This window comes from Balaenoptera borealis (genome assembly GCF_965194805.1).
Source record: "Balaenoptera borealis genome assembly, chromosome: 4".
Taxonomy (NCBI): Eukaryota; Metazoa; Chordata; class Mammalia; order Artiodactyla; family Balaenopteridae; genus Balaenoptera; species Balaenoptera borealis.
In genome coordinates, this window is record NC_138861.1 from 148,156,975 (window position 1) to 148,171,400 (window position 14,426).

The 14,426-nt window shown below is 63.1% G+C and overlaps 1 protein-coding gene across 13 annotated transcripts in view; it reads right to left on the reverse strand.

The window, feature by feature from the left end:
* DOK7 (docking protein 7) overlaps positions 1-11,221 on the reverse strand; it is a 34,913-nt gene extending 23,692 nt beyond the window's left edge. For 3 of the 13 annotated variants that reach the window (XM_082390851.1, XM_082390850.1, XM_082390839.1), the window contains exons 1-3: positions 11,026-11,219; positions 10,897-10,942; positions 858-1,088 (exon numbers count right to left, since the gene is read on the reverse strand). In XM_082390851.1, coding sequence (XP_082246977.1) covers positions 858-1,088; positions 10,897-10,942; positions 11,026-11,079 — 331 coding nt within the window. In that variant the 5' untranslated portion in view covers positions 11,080-11,219. Of the gene's footprint in view, positions 1-857; positions 1,089-7,290; positions 7,571-10,896; positions 10,943-11,025 lie in introns of those variants that run through there. The other 10 variants (XM_082390849.1, XM_082390843.1, XM_082390848.1 and 7 more) reach the window with 8 other exon arrangements.
* Between the last annotated feature and the right edge of the window lie 3,205 nt (positions 11,222-14,426).

The following is a 14,426-nucleotide window of genomic DNA, read 5'->3' on the forward strand; positions in this document are numbered from 1 at the left end:
AGACCAGGCTGGCTGTGGCGCTGGGGCAGCTGAGGACGGGAATGTCTGAGCGTGGCTCTGAGCCCAACTTCACTCTAAATTCTGACGCTTTGTTCGTCATGGGCTTTTGGCTTTAATTTTGAATTTTCAAAATACGGTGTTAAAATATCACGGGTTTCGAGATAAATTAGGACGTGGGGATTAAAATATACACACTACTATATATAGAATGGGTAAACAACAAGGACCTACTGTATAGCACAGAGAACTATACTCATTATCTGTAATAAATTATAATGGAAAAGAATATGGAAAAGAATATACGTATATGTGTGTAACTGAACCACTTTGCTGGACACCTGAAACTAACACAACATTCTAAATTAACTATACTGCAATTTTTTTTAATTTTTTTAAAAATATCATGGGTTCTGATGGCTCAGCTGGGGGCCCGCCCGCCTCTGCTCACACAGCCGGGTGGGCAGCGGGGCTGAGAGGTGGGCAGCGGGGCTGAGGGGTGGGCTGGGTCCTCCCCATCTCCCAAGCACACTCCCCGCACCCCGCTACTCCCCTAGAGGGACACGCGGGGGACGGCGCTCCCGACACCGCACCGCCCCTCCTACCCCGGCTCTGGGCTCAGGCAGCCGCCCGCCGGGGCTAAAAGCTCTAGTTCAGATGAAGGGGGTCAAGTTAGGGAGCTCAGGAGGGGCCAGCCCCCCAGCCCCCCGCCCCAATTGCGGCCGAGCGGAGGGCGCTCAGCAAGCACTGAGCTCCGTGGCCTGGAGCCGTGTCCCGGCCTCTGCAGCCCGTCGGTGAGGCCCGCGGGACCCTTCAGGACAGAGGCCGGGCCCTCGGAGCCCTGCAGCGGTGTCACTCACCCTCACCCAGCGCGTGGCGGATCCGGGCGTCCCAGGCGCACATGGCCTCCCGGCTGTCGAAGCCCAGCATGATGGCCTGCGACAGGCAGACGATGGCCAGCGTGTGGGCCAGGCCCTCGTAGGGCAGGCCGGGCTCCAGGCCGCAGATGTCCTCCAGCGCGAGGCTGCTGCGCTCCCGCATCCCTCTGGCTCGCTCTGCCCTGTCCTTGTAGGCCAGCATCAGCAGGCAGTCTGCGGAGGGCGCGGGGGGCCGTCAGGCATGCCGGCCCAGTGCAGCTACCGCCCGGGTCCCCGGCATCCCCTCGCCCGAGAGCCTGGGCCCCAGGCACGGCCCCGGGCAATTCCCCGGCCACCCTGCACCTCCACCTCCTCGTGTGCAAGAGGGTGACCCCACCCGCGGGCCCCGGGCCACACAGCGGAAGTGGGCTCAGAACACTCCCTGGCTGGCCCGCCCACCTGACCCTGGCCCCCAGCCAGGGCCTCCACCCTGCCCCAGACCCTGGGGCCACAGGGGCCACACTCAGGCTGCTGGCAGGACAGCACAGAGCCTGCCCGGGGACTCAGGCCTCCCGCCTCGGCCCTGCAAGGGTGGCTTCCTGCCGCACCCAGACCCACTTCACCTCCTGGATTTCTCCGTTTCCAGGGTGTGACCCGGACTCCAGCGCTGGGGTCCCTCTGCCAGACCCAACACGAGCCACCCCCGAGACCCTGCAGGCGACGTGCCTGAGTCTGTCTCAAGTTCCCATTTCCCTCAACACCCTAATCGCTGCGCTGGTATCCCCGCCGCTCCTGGCCGCCTGTGTGGCCCTGGCGAACCGCCCGAGATCAGAGGACAAGCGTCCCTCCTAAGCACGTCCACCCCAGCCGCCGCCCGGTCTCTGATGAGGGTGAGGAGTCCGGGGCCTAATGTAAACACCTAAACACTGAAGTGTCAGACAGCCCTGAGCCCCGCACCGGAGCTCTCGACGATCAAGCCCCCTCACCGGGGCAGGAGGGGACAGAGGGGCGGGCGCAGGAGGAGGTCGTGGGATGGAGCGATGAACTGCTTCCCCCCGCCCAACCCCCGAAGCCTGGAAAAGCAGCCCCACAGACCCAAGTGACAACCAGATCCCAACGAGCTTGACTCAAGACTCATCTTTGCCACCAGACGGAGAACAAGGGTGGGGCCTCCTGCCTGTTTGCCATCAAACCACAGTCACAGCCCCTTCCTTATGAAGGCAGAGGGCGGACAGTCTGTCCCGGCCACCCACCTCTGCCGTCGGGCGTGAAAGCAGCCCCAGGCAGTACACAGACCAGCCTGGGTGACTGGGCTCCGACACGCCTGTATTTACAAAATCCGGGGATTGTGATGGGGGAGCTTCACTTCCTATCTGAGACCCTGTTTGTAGTGTTTGAAATGCTTATGTCAGAAAAAAGCAAAGATGTTCTCATTTTGAGGGAAACAAACAAAACCCCAGAACCCACAAAAACCCATCTGCCCACCCAAGGGTTCCAGCGTGTTCTCTCCCGAGCATGGCTCCCTTAGGAAACTCGTGGCCCAGCCCGGAGAGAAATTAGTCACACACGTGGCATGAAGGGCATGTGTTGTTATGGAAGCGTTCCCTGATGTGTCACCAGAGGCCCAAGAGGTAAAAGCCTGGGGAGGCGATGAGCACAGAAGGACCCCCAGTAAAAATGTGTGTGGACAAAGGGAAGCCACCGAGGCAGCTAGGGAAGGGACCACGGGCGTGAGGACAGCCCTGCCAGCCACACGGGCTGCCACACCCCCAGACACGCCGACCGCCTCCTGCCACTCCTCTCCCCAGCGAAGGCCGGCATCTCTCGGTGGCTTTTCTAGGTAGCTGTCTGCCCCCTGTCTATTTCCTGTCTCCCCACTCCCCACCCTGGAAGGTGAGCTCTTGAAGGCAGGCCCTCTTCTGCTGGAGAAGTGACAGCCCCATCACCTGGCACAGATGAGGGTGAGGGCCTCTGTCACAGGAAAGACCGTTCGCTTTAGTTGTGGCCTTAACAGCAAGGCAGGGCCAGACTGTCACCCCTTTGCTCTAGGAGTTACGCTCCCAGTGATATAGCCAAGAGCAAGGTCCATAACCCTTTCTGTGAAGAGTCAGACAGTAACTGTTTTCGGCTACGTGGACCACGCAGCCTCTGTCACAACTACTGAACTGCGAAAGTAGCCACAGACCACACGTAAGTGAATGGCTGTGTTCCAATAAAACTTTATAACAGAAACAAGCAGCGGGCCGGCTTCGGCTCAGAGCCCTGGTTTGCCGACTCATGGTCTAGAGTCTAGTTTGCTACGAGCCCCTGTGTCGCCCCATAACTTCTCACGTTCCTCAGATGCCTCCTGTTGCCAAGCAGGTCTTGCCACCCTGGACGCCTGCACTTGCAAGGCTGGTTTGGGGACCTACATGCAAGAGCCAACATGTGTCCCCGAGACCCTTTTCCCTGGGCCGGTCTAATCTTTCTGGATCCTGGCTCTATCTGAAATGCAGCTCACATCCTACTCCTTACAGAGATCTGAGAATCAATGCATACCCTCGCCCATCTGCAGTGGGGTGAATGGGGGCCCCCCAAAAGACATGTCCATGTCCTGACCCCCCCAAATCTGCAAACATGACCTTATTTGGAGAAAGGGTCTTTGCAGATGTGAACAAGGTAAGGATCTCAAAATGAGTCACCCAGGATTATCCACGTGGCCCTAAATCTAAAGACGAGTGTCTTGGGACTTCCCTGGTGGCGCAGTGGTTGAGAATCCGCCTGCCAATGCAGGGGACATGGGTTTGAGCCCTGGTTCGGGAGGATCCCACATGCCGCGCAGGAACTAAGCCCGCGACCCACAACTACTGAGCCCACGTGCCACAACTACTGAAGCCCGCGCGCCTAGAGCCCGTGCTCCGCAACAAGAGAAGCCACCGCAATGAGAAGCCCGCGCACCACCACGAAGAGTAGCCCCCGCTCGCCACAACTAGAGAAAAGCCCGCGCGCAGCAATGAAGACCTGACACAGCCAAAAATAAATAAATAAATTTATTTTAAAAAAACAAAGACGAGTGTCTTTATAAGAGACAAAAAAGGAAACACAGATGCACAGAAGAGAGGCCACGAGAAGACAAGTCACAGAGTGATGTGCCCACAAGCCCAGGAGGCCTGGAGTGGCCTGGAGCCGGAGGAGGCGGGCAGGATGGTCCCCCACGCCTTCAGCAGGAGAACGCTGCTGGATTTTGGACCTCCAGCCCCCAGGACTGTGAGAGGGCACACTTCCGTTGTTTTAAGCCCCCCAGTTTGCGGCAATTCACTACTGCAGCCCCAGGAAGCTAACACACCCTCGGAGTCACTGATTCCACTTTACATATGAACAGAACAGGGTGAGGGACACGGCTGTGTGACGAGCTCCCACCTTCTGCCTGGTGGAGGCCCAGAGCCACAGCCCGGGTTACGGCTGGAGCAGCTGCGGTACACCCCCTCACCCGGCACCCTCCAGCCCCCCACAGTGGGCTCCTTTAGCTGAGGCGCAACACCGCTCCTGGGAGGGGCGTGGCTGGGGCCCTTTGATGGGCAGCTGCTCCACCCCCTCTCCCTCCCCATCACTTCGGGCCATGTATTGATCCTATTTTTAAAACCTATTCTGTGAGGAGTGCTATTTAGTGGAAAGCTGTTCAGTACCAGGCACCGGAGAAACAGAAATTCTCGGGTCTGGGCCTGAGACAAAGCAGGTCGTGCCCGGGAGAGACAGCGCCAGTGCCCCCAGGGAGCAGGGACACCACCAGCCCTTCCTGCGGAGCTGGGAGCACCCAGGGCTGCGCCCCTCGCAAGAAGCCCAGCGAGGCTGGTCACTCGGCGAGGGAGCGTCCCTGGCCTTCCCACCCCGCGCCCCGGGCCACCCACTCACGTGGCCGCTTTCTCTCCACGCCGGGCCGCGAGGGCCTGAGGACCCCGCTCACGGCAGCACCCATCCAGCTGGAGCTGCAGGGCCACAGCCAGGCTGCAACCTGGCCCTGGGCGCCCGGACTCCAGGGGCAGGAGATGAAGCCGCCGCAGGGCCTGGGCGGCTCGCTGCCGGGGCAGCTCTCGGCCAGGGGTGGAGGGGACTGCGGTCATCGTAGTGAAAGGAGGCACGGATGGGGCGATGACAAAAGCGCCAAAGATTAAAGCAAGGGGGTGCACGCAGAGGCACACGCACAAACACACACTCCTGTGCACGAGCACAAACTGCCACACACTTGATCACGCATGCGTGCGTGCTCACACACGTGTGCTTAGACACGCACACCTGCACGCTTACACACACACACTCCACCACTGTGCACGGGCGCCACAGTGGGCACCAGCTGACCCGGTTCACGTCCCACATCTGCGTTTGGGAACCCGTCCCTCAGCTCTTAGAGCCTCTATTTTCCATCTGAGAAACGGACGCCACTCACCCTGCAGAGTCAAGGCACCAGCACAGCCCCCGCCTGGCACACAGAGGCCCTCGGTGAATGCCACACGCCAGCAAGCACAGAGCGGGCTGAGCAGGGACCTCGGCCTGGGCCCTGGGACATTCCCCACCACCACGAAACCCAGGGGAGCGCACCCGCCTCTGGGGTCAGCCCACCCCTGCCCTCTTCCGCACATAGTGGGCCCTGCTCACCAAAAGGGCCACTGAAAGACCCCCAGTGGGGCCCCTCGGAGCCCACCCCACCTCCTTTCCCGTCCCTCCGCGGGGTGGCCTCCCCCATAGCCCTCAGCCCAGTTCATTCTGCTCACGAGCAGCCCGGGGACCCAGGGGACACAGCCCAGCTTCTGTGGAGCTGAAACCCAAGAGAGGAGACAGTCAAACGCTGAAAAAGATCGATAAAGAAGAAAACTCTGAGGAAGAGCTGTTCAGGGGACCGCATTTGATGGCAGGGGTGGATGGCATTTGGGGGTGGATGGCATTTGATGACAGCGGCTGTCATGGGGCCTGAGCACGGGGGTCAGAGACTCTCCCAAAGGGACAACGGACTCCCAAGGGATATAAGGCGCCAGCCCGGCAGCACCTCAGGGAACAGCATTGTGCTAGAGGGAACAGCCAGTGCAGAAGCCCAGAGGCAGGGACCCAATGGGCAGGGCTGGCACAAGGGGAAGGGAAGAGTGGTCCGAGGTGTAGGCGGGCTCCAGCCAGGCGGGCCTGCTGAGCCGGGCCGAGGCCGCATCCCAGCACACCAGGGGCCCTGAGAGCTGTGAGCAAAGAGGGCCCAGCCTCGCTGCGTGTGGCGAAGGGACACAGGGTGACAGCAAAGCTCCAGGCCCCTGCAGCTGTCCAGGCCAGAGGAGCTGCTGGCCTAGGCCGAGCAGAGGAAAGGGGGCCCAAGGCTAGGCTCTGCAGTAACCATGGTGACAGCGGGAGGGGCCTTCCCTCTGCGGAGGCCGCGCTAACTCGTGGGACCTCTTGGTGGGTGGATGACGGGGTGAGGGAAAGGAAGAGGAGGGCGATGCTGGATTGGGGAGGGGGGCACCTGGGCGGGGGTGCGGGGCCGGGGGCAGGGGGCAGGGTTGGGGTTCTGTCCCGGACACGTGAGCCTGAGAGGCCCATCAGACGCCAGGCGGCGTGCACACAGGCAGCTGGACACACGCGTCTGAAGATGTAAAAATAACCATGGAGTCAGTCATGGGCACTCAGAGGCGTTTACAGCCCGGGGCCGAGAGCCTGGGGAGGGCGGGTGGCTGGGAAGAGGCAAACCTCCGAGCCTTGTGGGGGGCAGGGGGAGCCGGGAGAGGAGACGGAGGTTGACACCCACCCACGGGACACAGCCGGAGGAGCGGCTGTTGGATTTAGCCCTCGGAGGTCACAGTGACCTTGGGCAGTGCCTTCAGCAGAGCAGCTGGGCAGCGGCCTGGGGGCAGCCGAGCACTGGGGATGGGGGCTGCTGACCGGGGCCCGCCAGCCGGTGCCTCAGGCTGAAGCCCAGAGGGACCCCCTCTGACCCACAGGTCCAGGCCTGTTCCTGATCCAATTCGGGGGGAAGCGCGTTCACTGTGTATGCAGGGCGCAAGGGGGCTTCACGGGCTCCCACAGGCAGGCTACCCCGACCTCGCCGGCAGCCGCGGGAGAGGACGGTGCCCCGGGCCCAGTGCACGCCCACCACCCGTCCACCCTCCGCAGGGACCAACTAGGACGCGTCCGGGTCACACAGTTGGTCCGAGCAAAGGCAAGACCTGAGCCCAGGTGCTCCGATTCCCGGTCCGGAACCAGGGGCTGCAGGAAGCCCTGGCCCCCTTGTCGAGGTCTCCATGGGGACGGGATGGCTGGCCACCACCCACACCCTGTCCTTGAGTGCCTGCCCAGCCCAGGACTGAGAAGTCACGCCCATTCCCGGGGGACACGGCCGATCCGAGGCCAGAAGGTGGGACCGGAGAAGGGACCCTCCCCACCATCACCACCTGGGACCCCCAACCTCTCGGAATGCGCCCACCTTAGTTAGCAGAGCTGCCACTGCAAAGGAGAGGCACGGGCACAGGGGGACAGCTCAGGTGGCTTAAGAGGCAGGTGTCGTGAGGCCCCGGTTCCTGGGCAAGTTTGCAGGGCCCAGATGTTGCCGAGAGTGGCTGAGCTCACAGCACCTCACCGGGCAGGTCCCAGCCCCTGCCAGGCTGCCTGTGAGGGGTGACGCTGAGTCAGGGACCCTGCCCTCCAGGAACTCAGCACCTGGACTGAGGGCAGGGTTAGGAAGGGGGTACTGAACTAATACCTCACCTTCAGTGGCAGGAGCAGGTGCTGACCTCCCAGCCGGCCAAGGCGCTGGGGGCAGGAGGCAGCACCCAATCATTTGTGGGCCAGACCCCTTGGGTCAGCAAGTCTCAGCCCCTGTGCCTATGATGACCCCCCAAAGGCCCTGCCAGCTCCAGGAGTCAGGGTCCCTCCCGGTGGCTTTCCTGGGCTGAATAAAGCCCCAGCAGCTTGCACAGGAATTGGTGAAGCAGGGCCCTCGGAGCGGAGGGCCGGGGAGCCGCCCTGGCTGCTCAGGACCCCTCTGGGTGCCTCACCCGTGGGTGGGCCGCCCCCTCCACGGGGCAGCCGCGCGAGAGACACCCCTCCCACCATCCTAAGCCTCAACCCGGGAGGAAGAGAGGGGCTGCCCAGGGTCACCAGGGGTGGGCCCAGACCATCCTCCTCTCAAGGGAAAGGATCCAGGCATGAATTCTCTGGCCAGGACAGAGGTCGAGACCCCAAGGAGCACAATCCCACTTAAGTATGACTGCCTTTTATAAAGATTGTTACTTCTTTCAATAAGAGGTTTTCCCTTTCATCTCTTTAAGTGAGGACACGGGGGCGGGGGGAGGGGGAAGCTGGGACGAAGTGAGAGAGTGGCATGGACATATACACACTACCGAATGTGAAATGGATGGCTAGGGGGACGCAGCCCCATAGCACAGGGAGACCAGCTCGGTGCTTTGTGACCACCTAGAGGGGTGGGATAGGGAGGGTGGGAGGGAGGGAAACGCAAGAGGGAGGGGCTATGGGGATACATGTATAGGTATAGCTGATTCACTTTGTTATACAGCAGAAACTAACCCAGCATTGTGAAGCAATTATACTCCAATAAAGATTAAAAAAAAAATCAGAGCTTTTCCTTCCTTCCACTAACTAAACTTTATTGTAAGAAGAATAAGTGGTCCTGGTTAAGAAAAGCGAAAACAGGAGAAAAGACACAAAGCGGAGAGGGGCCCTCCTACCCTCCACCCGCCTGCAGCCCCTGATTCCCTCCTAACCTCTCCTTGTGGGCCCTCCTGGGAAGGAAATACTTTTCAAAAACAAGAGTCCTGGGTTTTCATGACGAGAAGGCAGGGCGGCCCCTCCTCTCTCCTTCCCAGGCTCCCCCTTGGCTGCAGCCAGGATCTGGGGAGTCTTAGCTGTGGGGACCCCAAGTACAAGGACCTGCCCCCAACACCCAAGGCCACCCGAGGGAGCTGGTCTTCAGGATAAGGGGGGCCAGGCAGCTGCACCCCTCCCAGCCAGGCCCCCCAACACACTAGAGAGGGGCCAGCTCATCAGCTAAGGGCCAGGGAGGGGAGAGCGAGGAGGGTCTGGAGCCTCTGACCCATCGGGGAACCACGGCCACTGGCACCGGCCAGGAGGGAGAGGGAGGGCTGGCGAGAGCGGGACAGTGGCCCGGCGGGGTCAGCTTGGCAGCTCCGCCTCAGGCCAAGCACCCGTAAGATGATGACCGCGGCCCTCGTGCAGTGTGAGGATAAAGGGGGCGCTGCTAAGATAACGGCAGTGACAGCGGGGGTTCTGAGGCCCTGGGGACCAGGACGTGAGATGCAGGTCTCGGAGTGGACGGCAGCCCAGAGGGGCCGCGTGTACCTTCCACCACCCCTAATCCCCTCCCCGCCCGCAGTCCCCGGCCGCGTCCTGCCCGAGCGCCTTCCCCCTCTTCTCCGCGACTTCCCCTCCGGTCCAGCCCTGGCGCCCCTGCAGAGGAGGCTCTTCCCCGACGCCCCCGGCTCTCTACCGCTGGGCTGCACGTGGTAAGACCCAGGAAAGGCCCGATGACCACAAGCCCGCTTACAGACTCAGAGTCTACGGTGTTGAGGACCCACTGCAAACTCCCCTGCAGTGCACGAGGGCCCCTCCACAGGTGTCCTCCAGGGCCGGCCAGAGCTCACCTCTCAACCAGCGCGCTCGGATACTGGCATAAAATCCACCACCAGGGGCTGCAAATCACTGCCCCCCCTACCAAGAGGGACAAGGCCCACCCCGGGACTGCTCTTCCGGTGGGCCACCTGTCCCAGAGGCCCGCACGGGCCCTGGCTCACCACCGTCCCGGCAAGCAACCGCCAACCAACAGCCAGCCCCCTGCCTCGGGCCATAGCCTCTTGGGTCAGCACGGCCTTCGCCCCCGGCTCTGCCACCCTCAGCTGGCCGGTGCCTCCATTCCCTGCCGGCTGGGGCCCCCGTCTCCCCAGCTCCGACCCTCCCCCACCCCTACCAGGCGTCCCTGAGCTCCCCAGGACTAGGACCCCACAGCTCCAGACGCAGGGGCTGGGCATGAAAGACTGATCGGCTGAACGAAGGGTGCACGCAGCCCAGGCCCCCTTGGAGGGGAAGCTGAGGCCCAGGCAGGAGGTGAGTGTGTCCGCGGCCAAAAGCAGACCCTTCTATCGCAACCACGAGGCTCTCAGAGCCGGCTCGGCGCAAGGGATGGAGGAGGGGACCCGGGAGGGGCGCAGGGAGGGCGCCCTCCACACCCTGCCTGGGAAATGGCAGACACCCCAGGCGTCCCGGAAGACTCTCGGAAAGCCCGCACGTGTGAGGCAGCGTGCGCTCACACCCCCAGCAGCCCACACAGACCCCCGGGGGCCTGGGCCGGCTCCAAGGCACCTGTCTCCGGAAACAGCTGCAGCTGCACAGCTCGGAGCCTCCGGCCGCTGAGCTGGAGATGCCCGGCTCCGGGGCTCCAGCTGGCTCCTCCCGGCTGGGGTGCCGGCTCTGCCCAGGGGGCTGGGAGGGGGCCGTCCTCTCCTCCCGGGACGGATCCCACACACAAGGTACATTTCACTCTTCTCCGTTCCCACCTGGCCCTGGCGGCCCAGCCTCGGCTCCACCTGGGGAGGGTGGAAGGGCCGCCTGGGGTCAGCGCTGCCGGGAACACCCATCCGCATTTGGATTCAAAGACACGACTCAATCCCCAACTGGGGCAGAACTTGCCGGGATGCTCCCTGCTGCGTGATGGGGGAGGGGGCCAGGACAGGCTCCTGCCCTTTCGCCCCTCGGGCCTCCACCGGCTCCCGCAGGCCCCTCCGAGCCTCAATCCGCCCTTCTGCCAAGGGGGTCGCCGCCCCGGGCCTGGAGTCTGAGGTGACGGCTCCCGGGCCCGGTGCGGTCGCGGGAGGGTCCCGCGTCCCGGCGTCCGCGGCAGGCGCAGGCCGGGGCGAGGCCGGAGCGCTCTCCGGTTACAGCCCTCGGCCCCGGCGCCGCCGGCTATTTCGGGCGAGCTGGCCGCGCTCCGGGCCGGCCGGGCGCAGGAGGCCGCCGCCGCCCGCCCCGCGCCCCGCGCCCGCGCCCCGCGCCCGCTCACCTGCCACCGGCGACGGCTTGCGCAGCACCAGCCACCTACTCCTCCACTGCGGGGACAGAGGGAGCGTGAGCGGCCGCCCGCGCCCCGCGCCCGCCCCGCGCCCGCCCCGCGCCCGCCGCGCGCCCCGACCTTCTTGCCGTCCCGCAGCTTGACCTGGCCCTCCACCAGCGCCGCCTCGGTCATCTTCTGTCATGGTTCCCGCGCGCCCGCCGCGCCTCTCCCCGCCGCCCCGCGGCCGCCCAGCCCAGGGTCACTTTCAAAATAGCTCCGGGAGGGCCCTGCGCCGGCCGGCGGGGCGGGCGGGGCGGCGCGGCGCGCGGGCGGGGCCGAGGTGCGCGCCCAGCCGGCCCTGCCCTGCCCGCGCCCCGCCCCGGCGATGCGCCCCGCGGCACCTGAGGCCACCTGAGCGCCCTCCGGAGCCAGGCACACTGCGGGGCTCGGCCGCTGGCGCTCCGGCACTGCTCACGCCGGGGGGTGGGGGGGTGGGGAGCGGGCTCCCCTCCAAAAGCAAAGGGAACGCCCGACGGGAAGGGGGCGTCCGCGCGTCCAAGCGCTTGGCCCAATTTTAAAGTGCGCCTCAACCGAGCTGGCTTCGCCCTCTGGCACCTGTCCCTCCCACCACCCCGAGCTGTCACCAGACACCACTGACCACAGAATGACCGTGGGTCGACCCTGGCCGAGACATTGCCCCGCCCCCAGCCCTCCAGCCCCCTCTCTGCTTCCCCCAGATCACCCCCACTCCCCAGGCAGGGTGATGGAGGGGGGTCCATTCACGTCCCCTGGCAGCAGGAATCCCAGTGCAGGTTGCTGCCCAGTAGTGAGTGGGACCACAATGCCGCGGTCTCCCTGTCTGGTTCCCCCTTCCCCCCGGGGCTGAGAGCTATCCCTCCAGGCAAGGATGGCACAGAGGTTCTCTGCTGCTCTATAAAGGCCCCCTGAGAGTCCCCTTTGCAGCGGGGGAGCTCTGACCTTCTGGATTTCCCCTCCTCCACCCTGTAGCTCCAGTCTAGCTGCCCGGGTTCTTTGGGAACCCAAGTGCTTGGGGGACCTGGCAGGTCTACATCTCAGACTTCAGCCCCTGTCTCTAAGACGACCTCTGACATTCATGCCTTCAGGAGCATCCAACAAGGTAAGGGGCCAGTGGCAGAGATGCGGCAGCACCCTAGAAAAGCAAGGAGAAGCAATCAATGTACCCTACTCGAGGTCCCACCCTAAGGAGCTGATGTCCGCCGGGAGGAGAGGGGAGGGCTCAGTGGTGTCCTGTTGCCCTGAAATCCGCATGGGCGGGAACAAGTGTGTGCATCTTTATCCCATCCAGGTCTTGCCTCTCACGGAGGAGGAACTAAGGCTCAGAGCTGCGGGCGCCTCCGGGACTGACCCTCGTTGGCTGAGCCCCAAGCAGGGCACAGGATCCGCGGGGGCAGGCAGAGCCCTGGGCTGGAGTCCCAGCTCAGCAGCCACCGTGCTGGGCACAGAGAGGGCCAGGTCCTTGCTCTCTGGGCACCCACTCCCCCTCCTCACTGTCCCTGGGGAGCTGAGAAGGCAGGTCCCTGGTGGGCACCAGCTTGATTCCGATGCCCTGGGGATGTCTTGCCAGGACGTAATGCAGAGCAGCGGCACACCAGGCCCAGGAAGCAGCTCTGTGTCTCCTGTGTCCCCTCCTCCAGCACCACCTCCGGCGGCACCTGTGCCGCCACCAGCCGCCTTCTGCAGAGCAGTTGCCCGACTACAGAGCCCCATTCATGCTCCCCACACATCTCAGGCCCCCAGGGGCTGGCCCAGGACAGCCGGCGTGGAGCCGGGTGGCGCTGGGGGCTGTGGCCACCAACACATCCGCCGCCCCAGGCGCCTGGCACTTGGTCATCCCCGCAGGGAGGGTCAGTGCCCTGCTGCATTCCCGAGCGCTGGACCCGACCCAGGCTCCTGCCATGCCTGGCAGCTGCACGTGCTCCCACACTGGCCCGAGAGAATGCGGGCCGCCGTGGGGACAGACGGCTCCCCCCGCCCCCGGCGGCTACTTAGAGGTGGGATGATCTTCCTGCCTGGCTCCCACTCCCAGACCCTGGGTGGGCTCCTGGCCTCTCTCTCCTAAGTTCCTGCTGTGGACCGAATGTTTGTGTCCCCACCACCCAAATTCATGTTGAAGCCCAACCCCCAAGGGGATGGTAAGAAGAGGTGAGGCCTGTGGGAGGCGATGAGGTCACGAGGGCGGGGTCCCCAGGACTGGATCACTGTCCTTATAAGAAGAGGCACGAAGGACAAGTTCCTTCTCCTCACCCACCACTGAGGACACAGCCAGAAAGCAGACATCTGCACGCCTGGAAGAGGGCTCTCACCCGACCCCAGCCGGGCTGGCATCCTGATCTCTGACTTCCGGCCTCCAGACCTGTGAGAAATGAATCTGTTGTTTTAGCCTCGCAGTCTACAGTGTTTTTGTTATAGCAGCCCGAGCGGACTAAGACAGTTTCCCCAGCTGTTGCAGCCAGAGTTGCTGGTTGCAAGTGGCAGAAGCTGACTCTGGCCACTGAAGCAGGAAGGAATTTGCTGGAAGAATGTCAGGCGTTGGGTAGAACCCAGGGGAGGTGGGGATCCAGCGGGAGCTGCAGGAGGTAGGGTGCCAGGGGAGCACAGCCACGCTCCTGAGACCAGATGCCACTCCCGCCCCGCACCACTGCCCTGCCGGACTCCACAGCCGCCTTCCAAGGGGCCCCCGGCCATGGGTCAGAGCTGTACCACCGGCTGGCCACACGGCCACGGGCGCTGCTGCTGGACATCACTGCCAAGGACACTGCCCCCACCACCAGACTCCATGGCCCCAGGGCAGTGTCACCCCATCAGTGGCTCTGCAGCCAAGGGACCTGCCATCAGACACTGCACTGGCCACTCACCACCCAAATGAACTTTAATCATCACGTGACTTTTCTGGCCTGTTTCCTCTTCCAGCCCGACGTTGTTACGATGAGCCCCTAAATGAGATGATGTATGTGAGGGTCTTTCAAAATGATCACGGGTTTTACAGACACAAGGGAATGATGGGGACCAGGGACAGGCCGCCTTGTCTTGTATCTCCAGGTGCTCAGTGAGGCTGGAGAAAAACACACACCAGCTGATCGTGGCAAACACTATGCCTGTGTCCACCCGAGCGACACCCTGTGTCACTCCTTTTACAATTCCCAGCTCCCCTCAGCTAGGTGGGGCCACATGACAGGGGCTCTGGCCAGCAGAGTGGGAAGAGGTGATGACTGCCACCTCCCAGCCCTGCACGTCTGCCACCCTCCTCATTCACTGCATGGCGAGACGGAGTCTTATGGACCCAACTGTGTCCCCGCTAATCCATCTGTTGAAGCCCTAACCCCCAATATGACTGTATTTGGAGATGGGACCTTTTTTTTTTTAAATATTTAAATATATATTTATTTATTTACTTGGCTGCACCAGGTGTTAGTTGTGGCACGCGGGATCTTTTAGATGTGACATGTGGCATCTAGTTGCCTGACCAGGGATCGAAGTGCAGAGTCTTAACCACTGGG